Source organism: Scomber scombrus, chromosome 12 (genome assembly GCF_963691925.1).
Source record: "Scomber scombrus chromosome 12, fScoSco1.1, whole genome shotgun sequence".
NCBI lineage: Eukaryota > Metazoa > Chordata > Actinopteri > Scombriformes > Scombridae > Scomber > Scomber scombrus.
This window is the reverse complement of record NC_084981.1, coordinates 14,742,406-14,760,226: the sequence shown is the minus strand read 5'-3', so window position 1 is coordinate 14,760,226 and position 17,821 is coordinate 14,742,406. Positions and strand designations below refer to the sequence as shown.

Below are 17,821 nucleotides of genomic sequence, written 5' to 3'. Positions count from 1 at the left end.
CAAGCAGCAGGATCCTGGCAAATAATATTAGTTCTGCATAATTCTTGTTTTGTTAAAGCTCTTCCATCTTCTTCTTGGATTCTGTTTCCATTCATGAGAGTTGGCTGTTGCTGTGTCTTTGTGGATATATTTGTGTGTATCTTCATGCTTGTGTATGCATATCATCCCAGGGATCTTTGCCAGGAAGGTGATCTAAGCATACCTCAGGGAATGTGTATTGTAGTGATAGAAAATGCGACTAATTTCAGCACTTGTCATGACTCATGATGTCAAACAAGTGAAGGAGAATAATAGCTTTAACCAGAAATAGCATCACAACAGTGATTTCACTTGCTATCTTCCAAGTCCCCCTTTTTTATCTAATTAAAAACATTTTCCTTTCCTCTGGAGCATCAGCAGCATAAAAAAATGTGAGCTTTTATCTGGCTGCCACATTTTTAGTCACATATGTGGATTTTAGGTTGTAAAAAATTCAAACCAAGTGTTGACCTTGATCTGTTCGTGAAGTAGAAGAATTCTCCATATCTGAAAGGAATGAAAGTGGTAATATAGTACATCCGAGTGGGCTCTGATAAATGTTTAATAGGAGCACTTTCTAACATGTGGGCTATGAGTCACCACTGCATGGACACTTTGCACCAGAATCAACCTACGTTTGTAGGATATATAGGATATTTGTGTAGAAAAGAAACCTACTGACTGAAAAATATAAACAGGTTTCAATTCACATAAAGAAGCTCTCTGCATGTTGGCAGTATAGTGATAAATTCATTCTCATTTTCTTTCCCTGGGGACATTCATTGCCTCTCTCTAGTGACTAACAATCTTAGATGTTTTTTTTATTTCCTGGGGTATCAACATAGCATTTCTGTATTCTTAGTGCTGTAATAGCACTTTTGCTCGCGTTATTATATCACTAATGAAGCTTCCTTTCATATAGCAGCTTAACATTCATATGTTATCATTAATATATATTAATATTATAAAGATATTGTATGTGATCAGAACATTTGATTATTTCTATGAATGTTTGGGCAGGGATAAACCGGGTTTTTTTTTACTCCTAGTTTTCATCTCTTGTCGTTTAGTGAAGAAATAGGAATTGTTGTTGTTACTGTATGTGGAGTGGACTGGTAGCAAATAGAAGCGGAAGGATTTTAAATTATTGATTATCAATGAAATTATTCCTGAATACACCGCAAGCACTTTGAAATCTGTGGTTTGAAACTTTAACCTTGAGGACTGAAGCTGCAAGCAAATTATTCCTTTTTATGCATTATTAGAAATTAGCATCTCTCTCTCTCTCTCTCTCTCTCTCTCTCTCTCTCTCTCTCTCTCCCCCCCCCCCCCCCCGTCCATCCTTCGGTAACACTCGCAGGCGCGCGCTCATGCACGCATAAGCGCTCGTGCGTGCCGTCTTCCTGCCGAGCTCCGTAGTCGTGTTGTCCCGCACAGCGCGAGCAATCGGTTGTCGTTTTCAGCACGGGACAGATCCCGCACCCTCTGACTGCAATATGGCGACAGAGGTAAGAAATTCAGCTCTTTTGCTGCCTCTTCATTTTAAGAGTTTTATGAGCAAATCCCGGGAAATTATTTTGCACCTCGGTTTTTTTGTCCCTAGGAGATGCAGGTTGTCTTGAAAACTGACTGTGTCTCTGTTTGAACATGAGATTTCTGTGGCTTATCTTGCTGCGGGTGAATGTTGCCTTTATTCAACAAAATAGCCAACTGGATGTGGTAGCAGAGACTAATTTAACGTAACAGCATATTTATCATGCAGGAGCTTCAGTTTAACTTATTTCCATTCAAGTGAGCTGTGTAATAGCTGACACATCTCAGATAGAGAACAATGGGGTTTTTTTTGTTTTTAAACCAGATTCTCACACATTCTACAGCAATAAACTGAAACCAATCCAATCCAGGTATCCAGTAGGCTCAAGGCTGAGGAGACTGGTGGAAGTTGTGATGAGATGATGGAGCAGTCAGCACCATGGACAGGGACAGTCTCAGTAATACTTTTAATTTAGCCTGACAAGCCTTTGTAATTACATGTTAAATTAACTACATATTAAAAAGCTTGACTGCTGAGCACATGTGTCATACACCCCTCATGTCTCTTCATAAATGTATTTGACATGATTGGCAGCTCTATACAGTCCTATACATTGGATATATACAGATGATTGAAATGGATTTGATGGTATATAGCAGGCAGTGTCACGCACAACAACTAGTTACTCCAGACAGCATCAACAGCTCTTGCAGATGTATTTTTAGCCTCATTAAGGGCCGGCAGCACGACTCCTTCTCTCCCTTAGTGTCCTTGGTGATGTCACTATAATGCTGAAGACATAGCTGCCTTAGTTATCATAATAATGACTTCAGCAGAGGAGACAGCTATTACTTTAGTGAAGGTTTACAGATTACATTCATGCATGCAGTATGTGCTTAAATATGTCTGAAAACATCCAATGAATGAGTGAGTGTAGTTTTAATGTAAGTGTAATAATGCTGCAGATAAAGGTGGAGTGTACAGGAAGCTGGTAGGAATCATGATTTTGCTTTTTTCTGTGCCTGCAAGGCATTGGCAAATTGACTCTGATTTTCTTTGGCGGACTGCCAGTATCCCTGTCCAAGCCCCATCAATTACACACACATACACAAACACATGCATGCACATACACACAGATACACATACACACAAACATGTACAGTGTGTGGAGCCAGGACAGATTTTATGTCCAAGGCCTATAAATTATCCATAGCATATTTAATGTGAAGAGACTGTTGCGGTTTGTAACGATCAGTGATTGGAGCATTCCGGTTTGCTTCCTATCCATGCCTTTATGTATCTATCCCTCCCTCTCTCCCTTTCCCGTCTCTCTATTTTATATTATATCAGAACTCATTCCACAACATTTACTGAATGTCAAGTCAGCAAATTACCAAATTAAGTGACTGAGTTACAATCAACTCGTACTGCAGACTGTTTGTGCTGCATGGATAGTCAGTCCACTATTGCCAGATCTCAGTCCATAGGCTAGACCTGGCTCAAGTATTACACTGTTGAGGAATAATGTGTTGAAGCAGGGTTATCATCTCAACGGCTGGCACAGGCTCAGCTCTGTACTGAAACAATGTTCCACCTTCTTCCAGTAATATTTCCTTCTCCAGTTTTGGTCCCATAGTCCCTTATCGTCCACCTAGATGTCATGGAAATTTGACTGTTTTGTCAACACTGTCTAAACTTTAATGATTTATAGACCTCTGGCCAGCCCAGCTTGGCAGTAAACATGAAAAATTCTGCTCTCAATGGCAGGAAGCTAGTTGTCTTATGAAGGGATGAAAAGAGAGTGCTGACAGTAAGAAACATGCTGAAAGAGCTAAGAGAAGAGAATGAAAAGTCTTAACTCTGAGTGAATTTGCTGTGCGTGCTGTGTGTGTGTGTGTGTGTGTGTGTGTGTGTGTGTGTGTGTGTGTGTGTGTGTGTGTGTGTGTGTGTGTGTGTGTCCTTTGCGATGTCTGCCCACTGGCAGCACTCATCCATGCTGTCGTTGTGAGTTCCTTCAGTCGGAGTGACTAAACTACGAAACATGTCATAGCAATGAGAGTCACACAGACACACAGATCCAAGCTGGGGAAACACATAGGTGGAGGATGCTGCTGTGGGAATAAAGGGATATGACAAAGACAAGACATTAAAGGTGGTCTGTTTTTTTACTTTAGCAAAATTATTGGTCATGAGAAATCACTGCTGCAGCATCTGTCAACTTTTAGTTTAATTGATGTACAGTAATTTAATTTGTTTTATTTGTCTGCTCAGCCAGTGCCTATTTCTGCTTATGAAACAGGAAATGCACAAGTGGTCATGCACAAATCTACTGGTAGAGATATCTACCAGTAGATTTTCTCAATAAAATCCGTCATAATAAAAAAATTTGGCTGAATCCCTGTTATCTCATACTAATACTTACATATTTACAGAGTATGAAATAATTTGAGTTTATGCATCATCTTTTGCTACATTAGATTTATGTGTCTTTTTGTATTTATAACCCTCTTAACTGCAACTAATAATTATTTTCATTATCAATTCATCAGTTGATTATTTTCTTGATGGATCCATTAGTGGTTTGGTCTATAAATATCAGAAAACAGTGAAAAATGTCAATCATTGTTTCCCAAAGCCCATGTGATAATCAATCAATTGACCAATAACTGCATCTCTGTGACCTTTTTTAAACTATTTTGCTTCAGTGTGCAGATAATTTTAAACTAAACTTTAAGTAAAGTAAGTAAATCTTTTCTTCTTTTAAATAAAAAAAAATCTGTAGCACATGTTTTCAAGTTATTAAAAGCAAGAAAGCGTTGGGTCATGTTTGGACAAATGGATGGACTCATTGTTTGATTGGTGGCCTCAGGGAGACATGACTCCCGCCTGCTTAGCTCAGCTGCGAGCTACATGCAGCACAGAGATGTAAGAAAGAGGTCAGTAGGTCACAAACAAGCCAAAATACACTGTGACGTCCCACTGGCCTGAGTACAGCGCATGTGACAGTGCAAGGCAAAAGTTGTCGAGTTTATGACTCTGGACAGCTCCCAGACCGGCCTGTCAACTGAAACGTTGGCATCAGCGCTGGTATTCTGCACAAGTCCTCAGTTCTTTGGTCATTCAGAGCCACGCAAAGAATTATGTAATGCTCTCATTCCTTTTCCAATCAAAAATATGGTGTTACTATGGAGACGCTTATAGAGAGGTGGAAAGTAGCTTTATTTCCTAGATGACTGTACTGTATACAATTTTCAATATTATTTTCTTTTTTCTTTCTTTTCCTCCTACTTTGTTTATATTCTATATATATTCTATATATATTTATATTTCTTCTTTCATTCCTTTTTTCTTTCCCTCCTTTTCCTCTCTTCCTTATTTGTTATCTTCCTTCCCTTGTTTCTTCCTTTTTTTTCCCTCTTTCCTTTCTTTTTTCTTTTTTACATTTCCTTTAAATTCTTTTAAAAAATACCATTACATTTTACACCCCCTTTTTTGTCTTTTTCAGTCTTTCTTCTTTCCCTGCTTTTTCTTCTTCAACTGATCTTAAAGCATGGAAATCCATTAATTTTTTTTGACAGCAAAAGTAAAATTTAGTTACTTGAGTACTTTTTACTATTTCCAGGCAATCTTGAGATCTTGCATGCAGTTAAACTTTTGGAAATATTTGCATCTTTAAGAGTCTATATTTCTCAAGAAAGGTATCAGACACAAATTATATTTTTAAGCAAAATATTATTGGCTGGACCACAACAGCAGGGCCAGCCATATAAACATTAATATCTGTCACTGACTGTCATGAAGTTACACCATTGGTCGCCTGAAGGCCACTGAAGCTAAGTATCCTAGAATGCATTTTTCACCAACCCAAGGCTGTTGTAACCTTGCTGTAGGACGGTTGATATGTCACTGTATGAAGTGTTAACATTTTTTCAGGCAAGTAATTAACAATTTAGATTCCCAATATGTGGTCAGTTATCCAAATAATGCCTATATGGAAATTTGCTGCGCTGTTTTCTGAGATGTGAGGAGCTGCTGTTTGGGTGAGACCAGTCGAACCAAGTCTGAACTATATATAGTATGCAAGTCCAAACTTGGCATGCTCGGTATTGATAAGGGCCCATGGATGTCAAATTTGCTTCAATCAAAGCCCAGCGCACTTCCTTCGGGTTTGATCACCATGTTTTGCCACTTCCTGTGTCCGTCGTTTCAAATGCCCCCTAGCGTTTCATACATAGTCCAGTCCTATGCCAGGTTTTGACATAGCCTTGTTATGTGTCTTAAACAATCTCTAGAGAGGATCTTTAATGAACCTGACTCTCCACCGGCTTACTTCTTACTCTGAAAACTGATTTTCAATCGTGTGCTCATACTTGCTTCTATTAATAGAGTGACTTGTTGTTCATTATGATGGCCTGAAGATAGTGCATGGGAGGTGGGGATAGCGGTGGGGAAGGCAAAAAAAAGAGAATATTAAAAGCTCAGGCAGACAGAAATATCTAGTGGCTGTGAGCTGATTTTGGCTGTTAACAGACAAAAATAGCAGCTTGGATGCTATTCTTGGTGGTGAATGATGTGCCCAATATAGAGATGAAAAGCTGGCACTGTACTACAGTATGTCTGCTTACACAGAAATGACTCTCTTGGGCTCATACATGTAAGTATCCTCAGAAACAGACCCTCTGCTCTCTTTCAGTAATATAGCCAGCCAAACTTTGGCTGAGATATCTTTAGAGTAATATGAATAAATATCCCTTTTTTTTAAAATTGAGACTTCATGAATTCAAACCATGTCTCTCTGTTTCTCACTCTATTTTCTCACCCCCTTTGTGTTCATCTCTCTCCCTCCATCCATCCTCCTACTCTATCTCTAATTACCATCCTCTAGAGGGGAGTAATTTAGATCAGCAGGGGACGAGTTTACACTGGCCCACTTGCTGGCTGCTGTATGCTTCTCAAGGGAATGACTGTTTGGGTGTAAAACACACCACTCAAACACCAATGTGCTGTAGAGGGGAGTCTTTCAAAGTGTTAGTGATTACTGCAATTGGACCTATTGACGCAGGAGGAATGATGTGAGAGTGCTAACTACCCCTGCACTGCTGTTGATGTAGTGACGTGATACCAGTCTCTGTTTGTCTGTCCCTGTTGCACCTGTAGACAGAAAAACAACTCAAAGCTGGCAGGAAATATTGGATTACTCTGTATAACTATGGGCAATGTAATCGAGAGCTAGTGTGGATTTTAAACTACAACATTTTCATAATAAGATACATTCAAGCTCCAGTTTGACGGTACAAACAATACAGAGGAAGCCTTAGTTTTCACATTTTATTTGTGTTTATATTGTATAGTAAATCACCATTATTTGTTTAAAAAACACTCTTTAAAAAGCAAAAAATATATAAATATTTTTAAACTGATTTTTTTCCCTGTCTCATTTGCCTTGTATTTAGTTCCATAACCTCCAGGAGCTGAGGCACAGTGCATCTCTGGTCACAAAGGTGTTTATACAGAGAGACTACAGCGAAGGAACAGTCTGCCGCTTCCAGAGCAAGTACCCCTCAGAGCTTGACATCAGGGTGAGCACAAATACAGAAACACACACATACAAACACATATATACATATCCAGGTAAATTATATGCTGTTCCTGCTCAGACAAAACCAGAATACAAGTGTTGAAACAATCTAAAAACTCCTGTGTGTGCTCAAAGGAAAGGTTCACGTTTACTTTTGGGACAAGGAGAGAGTATACGTTTTTTGTTGTGCTAATGCTCTTTTTACCTTCCTGTATTAGTATCTGTTAATGTTGTAATGTAGAGGTGTTATTGTAGACCTGTCTACTAATTAGCATTTGAAGGAGACAATCCACACACACACAGAGAAACACAAGCACACAGAGAAACACAGAGGGAGTCAGTGTAAAAAGACACATATTTAAAAATCTGCATCACTTCACTGTAAATTGTTTCTGCCAGATGCTCAAACCGCTACCATTAGCTGTCATATTTCTGACTTGACTTCTTCTCAAGTTTCCTCATATTCTATTAGTGAGGTGTGCTTCTGAGTTGTTTGACAAAGTAAGAGCACTTTGGGTTGGGCAGAATGTAGCTGGTATGTTTGGCAGGCGGTTTTATAGTTGAACAGCTTGATCCCACAGTTATGCCAGAGCACTTCTCACTTTTGCAGCCCTTATGCTGTGTGCGTGCCTCAATATCTCTACCTGGATGTTTGTTTGTGTATGTAAGTAGATTGAGCGGACCTTGCTTGAGGAGACAGTGAAGACTCTGAACACTTATTATGTGGAGGCCGAAAAAATCGGAGGTCAGTCTTACCTGGAAGGATGTCTGGCTTGTGCAACGGCTTACATCATCTTCCTCTGCATGGAGACACGCTATGAGAAGGTAATGCACCTGCACACACCTAAATGATAGTACACTAAATGACCTTATACAGCACAACTTGTAGTACAACACTTATACAAAGCAAGTTCATATTTATGCTAAGATTTTCACCCACAAGCAATTTAGAGTCTTCAATTCCCCTATCCTACCTATTAAATATCTTGGATGTCTTTGGACTGTGGGAGGAAACCAGAGCACCTGGAAGAAACCCACATAGACACTGAGTGAATGTACAAACTCATCACATAAAAGCCACAGCAGGCCAACAGCTTCCTTTGTAATGCTGTAATATTAAAGAGTTGAAGGTGATGGAATAAATCAGAATCCTGTTTTTTTTAAGGACAGGAGAAAGAGGTGGAAATTATTATTTCAGCTTGACTTTTATTCATCAACAGCTGGTTATTATAAACTGCACTGGCCATCCTCAGGACTTATTTATTGCCATATTTGTTCATTTTTATGAAAACCAGCTCACTTACACACAGACACACACACACATGAAAGCATTCAATTGTGTGCTCTAATGCACTCTGGCTCTTTGAGGTCAGAACACAGTTATTTACACCCACTCACACAGGGCAGCAGAGCCAAAAAACAGGAGATACAATCTGATTCTCTCTTGCACAATGTTTCCCTCAGCTGTCTGTCCACTCGCTTTTAAAAACCCACTCTAAAGCCCACACCTGTGTGCCGGTGGGCAAGGCATGGCACGTTTACAGTAACATGACATTTACCTTCAGTGCAACCAGAATGTCCAACCTGAGAAAGGGCAGGTGATTAAACCTCTCCGCAGCTGTGTTGGTGCTTGTCGCTCGCTGAGATGGAACAAGAACGCACGCATACATAACACAATCGAATACACAGTGAGTTTGATTCATCCTCTTGTGACTGTGTGTGTAGATGCCGGTGTTTTAAGTAAAGCTGCAAGTGGCGTGAAGTCTCGGCATGCCTCACTGTTCAGATCTCTGTCACCCACAACTTTCATCTCTCTAGTCTTGTTGCTTTTTGTAAACATTTCTTTATCAAAGCGATATAAAGGTACTGGGAGCTGACCAAGAAGCACAAAATACTTATTGCAGTGCTGAAGCCATGCAGAAATGGCATGGTCTGAGGCTCCTTTCATCTCTCTGTCAGCTGGGTGCCGAGATGCTATCAGCCCCACAGGAAAGATGTTTGTTTACTTGTTTAACTTGGCTGAATGACGTTCTGACTGATGACAATCGAATATACCCACCCAAGTTGATGCTGTGCATGCGCATTATGTGTGTCCGGCTGATAAAGAGGCCACACACCAGTGAGCGTGGATCAGTGTGCAGAGTCATTGGAGCACCCAGAGTCTGTGATGCTAACATCTCACCCTATCAAAGGACACTGATTGCTCCCAGCATGTCAGAACAGATACATGTGCACACAAGCATTCATAAAGCTTCCCCCATACATAGTAGGTGCCTTTTATCTGCGTTTTTTTTCTTGTATTATTCACAAGAATGAGACTTTACATCTGAGACTTGCACACATCATTCCCTTTATAATCGCACTAGGTGACATAAACAATCTTCATTTTAGAAGAATACACAGTCGTGGCATGCATGTGAAACAGACTGTGACAACTTTGCTGCACAGGCGATATACACACACTCACAAGGCTTTTCCCACAGGGGCTGTCACACACATGCCAGTACATCAGAGGCACAGCTTGGATACTTGACTGTCATCTTGTTACACTGGAGAGGACTGAGCTGCCCTAAGAGCTTGCTAGCAGTGAAAGGATTGGCCTTTTCCCCGGACCACAATAAACCTATTAGTCAAGGCTCTGCTCTGTGTGTCTGTATGTCCTCTCTATGATGTTTGATTTTCTTTGATGGAGTTTTTAACAAAAGGCACCATTTTTGTGTTAAAAAATGTGTGGACTATGTTCCAACCTAAATACTGATTGCTTTCTACCGAGGTGTTCCTGACATAGATCTGGCTGATTAAATGCAGCACAATGCAACAAACCACTGCCTTTTGATGTCTTTTTCTATGGTGTTTTACTGAGGAATTTTCTTTCTTTTTCATAACATTTTCCAGACATTTCCCAACAAAAGTCTCTTTTTCTTCCAGTCGAAGACAAAAAGAAGTATTTGTGACTGTATTGTGGTTTAGTCTCAGCTAGCAGGGGTCACCATATTAGCAGCTGTGCCTGCAGCTGTAGTGGGCCTTTGACATCCCAGAGGAATGCTGCTCAGTGTGTTGCATGGTCTCTATTGTTTTAATCTCTCGAGGCTGAGTGCTGCAGCGACCTTTAGTGAACTCACAAAAGAGGATGTGCATGTGTCATGTTCAGTATATCAGCTTGGGAGTACACACAAGTGTTTAATCCCAATACATCATACTTTAAAGAATATTGTGGCATTACAATTTGAATCCTATTATTTTAGTTTTCTAATTGTGATAACATTATATTTATAAAGTTAATTGCTGAGATTACAGAACAAGATACAAGAAGGGGTCACATGATCCAATTTGTAATAAACCAGTTTTTCCCTGTAATACAGTATGTGATGCTCTCATTTTTGCTGATTTCGTTGTTATACTAATGTTTGTTATTTTAACAAAGGTACAGATGTGCAAACAATTGCACCTCCTTTGTAGGAGTGGTGAGAGATTTCTTAGTGTGTATGAGGCCCAGTGGAGCATAGTTTAGCTGATTGACATGGTTAGGCAGATTTTAATAGAGGCATGGCACATCAGTATTGTTAGTGTCAACAGAGGCAGAGCCTGAATAAGCTGTTCTAATAATGCCACTGTTGCTTATAATGGTCTTTTTAGCATGACTGGACATCAGTCAACGGTCATTTGGTTGCTATCATCAGCAACTTGGGACAACCTCACAGTGCTTAGATTTTATGAAACACTTTGCTCTCCAGGGGAAACTACATTGTGTGTGTGTGTGTGTGTGTGTGTGTGTGTGTGTGTGTGTGTGTGTGTGTGTGTGTGTGTGTGTGTGTGTGTGTGTGTGTGTGTGTGTGTGTGTGTGTGTGTGTGTGTGTGTGCAGTTATAATGTGTAGGAGAATGTATACAGACATTCTTGTATGAATTTGTTTGCCATGGCATGGTCTGAACTTAGTGCTCAGCTGCACTCCACTGCTGCTCTGTGGTTTTTGCACAGTTGATGCAATACTCATTTGCAAAGCTGAGAAATAAGTCCAGTGCCAATGCAATCTAAATAAACTGTCCACCTCACATTTCAGAGTGTTTCCAAATTGCCCCGACAGTTAACCAAGGCATGACATTTAGCCTGGGAGAGCCATCTTTGGAATTAGGAACTAAAGCTTCCAAATGGAAAACTTCAAAAAGAGAAAAGCTCACGCTCGTCAATTTTAGTAATTCAATTCATACAGCATTGGTTGACATGAGCGACTTGTAACTATGTATAAAAATAACTGTTGTACTTAAAGCATAATGGAATTACTCTGAGTTTAGATTATTATGTTCAGGAAAAATAAAGACGGGCAATGACTTGGGGAGAGTAGGTATCATATGCCGTATGCTAACTATGTGCAGAAGGATTGCAAACTCATTTCTTCCATTTTTCATTTTTTCCACCCGTGACAGCACAGGAGGAGGTTGAAGTTGCAACAGCCCTGCCTATGTTTAGCCTCTTGTAGGTATATGGTTATTACATGCAACAGAGAGAGACTTTGAAAAGTAATATGCAGGTAATTGATCCACAGCTGCTACATGTTCTGCTGGTGTTTTTAGGTTTTCCTCATGCCTCCAATGGTTCTAATCAAATTTGGATTATCTCTAGATGCACCTCTGTCCTTTTCTAACCCCTCTCTGCCTTCCTGTTTTATTCCAGGTCCTGAAGAAGATATCAGGCTACATCCAGGAGCAGAATGAGAAGATCTATGCTCCTAGAGGTCTGCTACTCACAGACCCCATAGAGAGAGGAATGAGAGTTGTATCCTTCAGTCATCTGCTGCTCCTCTCTCTGTTCAACTATGTAACAAATAGGCAGAAGATAAAAGTTTAAGCAAGTCAGATATATAGAAGACTGATGGCATCAGTTTAGAGGTCATAGAAACCTGTTTGGTTGCCAGTTAGAATCCTTGGAACTGCTAAAAACATCTGGGTTGGATAAATGAATGATAAACACTCTCCTCCTCCTTATAAATTACCATTAAGGTGCCCTTGAACATGGCACTTAAACTCCAGCTGCTACAGAGGAGCTGCTCAATGGCCAACTATCATTCCCAAGAGTGAATTTGAAGCAGAGCAAGGCTGAAAAAAGCAAGCAGGCATTTGCCCTTTGATAGGAAAAGGTGAACAAAACAGGGTGATATGGTGAATCAGCAGCCTGAGGTGTGTATGCACCTATGACATTTTGTCTGTGTGGACATCTCAAGCCACCTTCCTCTGTTTTATCATTCCGAAATAAGGTTAAAACTTTTGAGGCTCATTGTACTCTGTTTTTTTTCCTGTTTTTTTTTAGTACTGTATTTTTTTAGATTTGGCCAGAGGCATGATTCAGCGCAGTTCCTGTTGTTAAAAGTCAGGAGGAGATAGAGAATGCGTCCAGTAGACCATCACACAGACCTGGCCCAGACTGGCTCAAAGAACTGGCTCCAAGTCACAGAGCCAACCTACTACCAACACTTATTAGTCAATACACTCTGACACAATATGGCCTCTGTTTGAGAAAGGGAAAGCCCACTGAGAGACCTTATTCTCCCAGAAAGTAGATGTGTCTCACATTTATGTTTTTTTCATGTTAGTATTATCTCCTAGCCGGAACATCTGGTTTTATTTCCTGTCATCAGACAAAGGCTATCAGTCCATCTTGGATGCAACTAAACCCTAGTGCAGACTATATGAGTTTGTCTGTGGTTTGCCTGTTAAAGACAAAAGTTTGAGATCTGGGAAAACCCTTGTGTCATCACTGTATCTGCTCAAGATAAATCTTAACCTTTTTAAGAAAGTTTGACTTTTTTGTTGCTACAAATGAGATACATTTGTAGAAACAATGAGTATGGAGGAAAACAGTGGACACAGAGTGACTTAAACATGTTTTTTTTAAATATTAGAAAATAGTGGATTTGCACGTCCCACCGGTAGGAGACCCCGGGGAAGACCCAGGACACGCTGGAGAGACTATGTCTCTCGGCTGGCCTGGGAACGCCTCGGGATCCCCCGGGAAGAGCTGGACGAAGTGGCTGGGGAGAGGGAAGTCTGGGTTTCCCTGCTTAGGCTGCTGCCCCCGCGACCCGACCCCGGATAAGCGGAAAGAAGATGGATGGATGGATGGAGTGGATTTGAATTAACTATAGTAATGAGTATCACATCAGCTGTTCAGGTTATGTTTCCCCCAAACTGTTTAGAGTGTCTGGCACAGCAGTGTAATTTGAAAGTCTTGTAGTCTGCTATACTCCAAGCAGATGAGTGAACAGAAAGGGTTTGGGCATGTCAGGATCCATGGCTTTTGTTTTGAATGTAGAATCAAACCTCCAACCCTTCCCACACTTTCTCAACCTTGTAATGTAGTATTCTCTCCTTGACATCCGTGTCCTCAGCTGGAGATCAGTGTGTTTGAGGACCGGGGCTCTGGCAGCTCCAGTCCCAGCAGCAGCATGTCATCAGCAGGAAGCAGTGCTCGGTGACTGGAGGGGCAGCGCCAGGCTTACGGGTACCACCACAGGGGCAGCGGGACTCTTACCAACATCCGCATGCTGAAACATGAGAGCACCAGGTTCTAAGAAGAGCAGAGAGAGAAAGGCGTGGAGGCGATCCACAGCATTCACACTCTCTCTGCTGGGGCCTACAAAGTACCACCTCGAGAACAGGAGCTGGCTTACTCATACACACTGGATATGCAACAGGATAAACACAAATGCATCATAACCCATATGTAGGCAGTAGGGACATGTCCAGAGTGTCTGTGATTGAATATTCTTCACTCTCCAAGAATTATCCAAACCAAAATAATCATAACTTATTTTGTTCCACTTTTTCCATTCACCTATTTTCTCATTCCATCACGTCTGTTTCCATGAGTCAGACCATCTCTGTGTTAAAGCTGATTCAGCAGGCTTAGCCCTGATTAGACCGGACGTCAATGCTTGATTGTTTTCAAGGGGGTCACCGTCAATACATCCATCTGCTGATAAATTGACATTGTTTTAAATCTGTGCAGTACTGCTGTCATTATATTAAAAATGTTAATGCTCAAATTGAGCTTATTATTATATTTCCTGTGTACTTACACACTGTATACACAGGCTTATGCATTGCCAATACATTCTGTCCACTAGATTGCATTCCAAAATAACCAATAAATGCTTGCTAAGAAATAATTACACAAAATGGCACAAAATGAATAACATTAAACAAAATATAGATATTAAATAAGCTTTTATTGCACTTGATCATAATAATTAAACTACGCACTTAAATGAAATAAAAAATGAATCCACACCAGCGCACATTTAAATTAGGAAGTGACATGTTATTTGGATCAGGATGCACTGCAAGCCCAAAATGATAGCGTGAGAAGGAACTCTGTGTCTGAACCTCATACTGCAGCTGCAGCACTGATCACTCAGGCTCAAGTCTTTTACTGTGGGCCTGCTTTTGTTTAATTTTTCCATTTGTGGACGGATATCCAAAAACTTTCCACACATCGTTTCTGAAATGGTCAGGAGACGTGATCTCCAAGGGTCTATCACTCTGCCATTTCTGATATTTTAACATTGAGGTTAATGCTAGCACATTGAACGTGAGATTGTGAAATTTCAATCAGACTCGTAACGTTATTGTTCACCAGACGTGACAAAAGTATTTTGTTATCACATGAGGGTAGGCCAAGGTGAGAAGAACAAGATTCGATTTGTATATGACTCCCAAAATCTCTTCCAACATCCCTGCAGTGCAGCAACTCTGAAATCTTGAGGGAGGAACGCTAACAGATTCCTGGGAGACGCAGTGTTTTCCAGTCTTATTGAATGATTGCATGTCAGGTGGTTGGGGTCAGGCCACTTTGAATGCTGGCAAATTGGGCCTGCTGCAGTACGGCTTGGTTCACAATCTGTTCACATGCATTTGGCTCGAGTATCAAACAGCTAACAGAGAGCACCTTGGATTATTTATCCTCCTCATTCACAGCAGTGGATACTGGTGATCCACATCACAGCTGTGGGTCACACTCCTACGCACACACACACTCACTCTCTTCTACAGGCACGCATACAGATACACACAACCATTACCGAGCACTCATACGGACCCATACTGGTAAGGGGACATGCATGCACATGCATACACACAGCTGCGGCTAGTGGCCAAGCGTTCCTGCACACACACAGATTCTGGCAGAAATAGACTCATCCCAGCCAGACAGTATTCTCTGTGGTCTCAGCTCACTGCTAACGCAAGCAAACCCCAGCCTGTAAGACCATGCTGGTTTCCCTGGTTGTGTGTATCCGGTGTATAATTTGTGTGTGCGTGCGTGCGTGCGTGCGCGCGTGCGTGCGTGCGTCTGCTTGTGTGTGTGTGTATAGGTGCGTATAGGTGTGTGTTGGAGAATTATTCTAAAATGAGTTTAAAATTTGAACCTAATTTTGTCCGTCTATACAGCTCTCAAACTAGATTCTGATAAAATTTTGCTAAATGCAAAATTAAAGCTGCATTGATTAAAATGATGAGGAGTGTAATGTTGCTGACATGCACACATAAACAAAAAATGCAAATAAAACTGTTTAAAAAATGCAATAAAATAAAACCGGAATGCAAATTTGAATGCATATGGTCTATCAACTCAAGATGAAAGAATGAAAATGTATTTATCATCAAAAGTCTTGTTTATCAGTGCCGGCTGTCATTGTTCTGTTTGTATTGTCAGAAATATAGTTATCAGTTTATTGTGTGACACTTTCACTCTGTCAGTGAACCACTGTTGTAGCACCCTCTAGGGTCTGACTGAGGACATATGCTCCTTTTAGCCTCTGAAATACACCACACGAAATATTGAGTTTTAAGACAATGACAGTATGATTCAAATCATTTTTGAAAGAGTTACAGTAATTTAAATATATCTGAAGCTCCTTAATGAAACCTAATATTCATCAAACACCTTTTAAAAAGTGCTGCACTACTCTTCATTTATTCTCACACAATACCTACACATGTTGGTGCAGGCTGGGGCACATAAGGTCTTATTTGGTGGGTAATAGTGTTTCTTATCTGACTCATATGTGTGGAGGTTGTTGAGAGAAAAGATGATCAATTTGTAACAGAAATGTGATGCCAGTAGACGGCACAACCACACAGCGTCTAACAAAAGACAAGACTGTCCACATATTTTTATTTCTGTTGCCACCATTTTTGTCTTCTTCTTTCTTTCAACCATTTTCCATGTTATTTTCTTTAAGCTTGTTTAATAACATGATTTTTTCATTAACTCCTGGAGTGTAGCCCTTTGCCTTTCTGCACAGCGACATACCAAACCCTCAGCTGAGCCCCTGCTTTGAAACCAGTCTTGTGTAGTTTTACCACAAGATGAAGTCAAACTTTTTACTGGAAAGTCATTGAAGATTTGTTTGCTTCTCATCTATAAAAACAGTCCAGTGGATAGTTTAATTTCAACATTTTACTAACCGATTGACAAACATCTTACCACAGCAATTCAGTTGTGCTTGTGTTCAGCCTCCTGTGCTTTTGATGCCTTCATGTTTCATCCCAGTGGAATGGATACCCAACCTGGGGCTGATGGACTGACCAATTTAAAAAGACTTAACACTGCCAATAAGCAAATAAAGACGCTCAATGGACGATGTACAAAGAAAAAAACAATGGGTGTATATGACCTGTACAGGAGAAGAAATGTACTGTACATGCTTGCCAATGTTTATTGTGGAGTGTAAAGAAATGGACAGATATGCCATAATACTATTTAGTTCCAAAACATCACTGAGCTCAGTATTAGTCCCTAAACACATTTTTATTTTTTTATATTCTCTCTAAATTGGGCATCAAGTGACAGAGCAGCCATGAAACTATATTGCCTGTACAGCAGTTCATTGCTGTGTAGTATTTTCGGTAGCATGAAGGTTGATTATGTAGCTTGTGATATTGTTAATAATAATAACAATGTCTGTCAATTTGGTGGAGGTGGAACATAGAGGTAATGAAGATCATCCTTGGGAAAGTCCAAAATGTGCCAAATGTATAGGTGGATATTCTTAAAATGAATAATTTGACATTTTTGGGAAATATGCTCATTTGTTTTCTTGACAAGTTAGATGATTTGGAAAGTACTTGAGTATTTTTACTGCACTGGTAGATCTAGAACTCATTCAGAGACTAAAATGATTTGATAAGAAGGAGATTTTTGAAGGGAAGTGCATAATGATTTAAAATGAGCTGATATGTTTTGTGACGTATCATGATAAAGTGTACGTTGAATGACAAATTGGGATTAATCCTTCTGAAATATAGTGTAGCAAAAAAACAATACAGTAGTATGAAATGCTCAAGTAAAGTGCATGTACCTCAAAATTGTAATTAAGTACAATACTCTAAGTATAGTATTGCAACTGAGCAAAAGCAAATGAGCATTTGTCAAAATGTTGAACTATTCCTTTAAGGCTGTGAGGATACAGTAGCACTGTGTGCCGGCATTAAAGGCTAAATATGTAGCTTGTCCTTTCAGGAATTATCTCATTGATTAAAGAAGACAACCAGGGGTTAGGGTTAAAACTATAAAAAGATGTGCATTGAGATATGAATACATTATTATGTAGTGGCTTAAACTTTGACCCACTGATCATCAAGATAACCTCTGTGCCAAAACATATCTTTGAAAGAGACGATGAGAATGAAGGTTGTG

At 40.1% G+C, this 17,821-nt stretch overlaps 1 protein-coding gene across 1 annotated transcript; it reads left to right on the top strand.

Annotated features, from left to right (window-relative positions):
• The first annotated feature begins 1,499 nt into the window (after window positions 1-1,499).
• On the top strand, window positions 1,500-13,598 carry golga7bb (golgin A7 family, member Bb). Its single transcript, XM_062430754.1, has 5 exons — window positions 1,500-1,526; window positions 7,006-7,131; window positions 7,803-7,955; window positions 11,801-11,902; window positions 13,512-13,598. The coding sequence occupies exons 1-5, from the start codon at window positions 1,515-1,517 to the stop codon at window positions 13,596-13,598; spliced, it is 480 nt and encodes a 159-aa protein (XP_062286738.1). The 5' UTR covers window positions 1,500-1,514.
• Window positions 13,599-17,821: the final 4,223 nt, after the last annotated feature.

Coding starts and splice junctions, on each gene's coding strand:
- golga7bb (XM_062430754.1), top strand. Junction 7,132..7,802: donor CCTCAGAGCTTGACATCAGG/GTGAGCACAAAT, acceptor GTATGTAAGTAG/ATTGAGCGGACCTTGCTTGA. Junction 11,903..13,511: donor TAGAGAGAGGAATGAGAGTT/GTATCCTTCAGT, acceptor CCGTGTCCTCAG/CTGGAGATCAGTGTGTTTGA.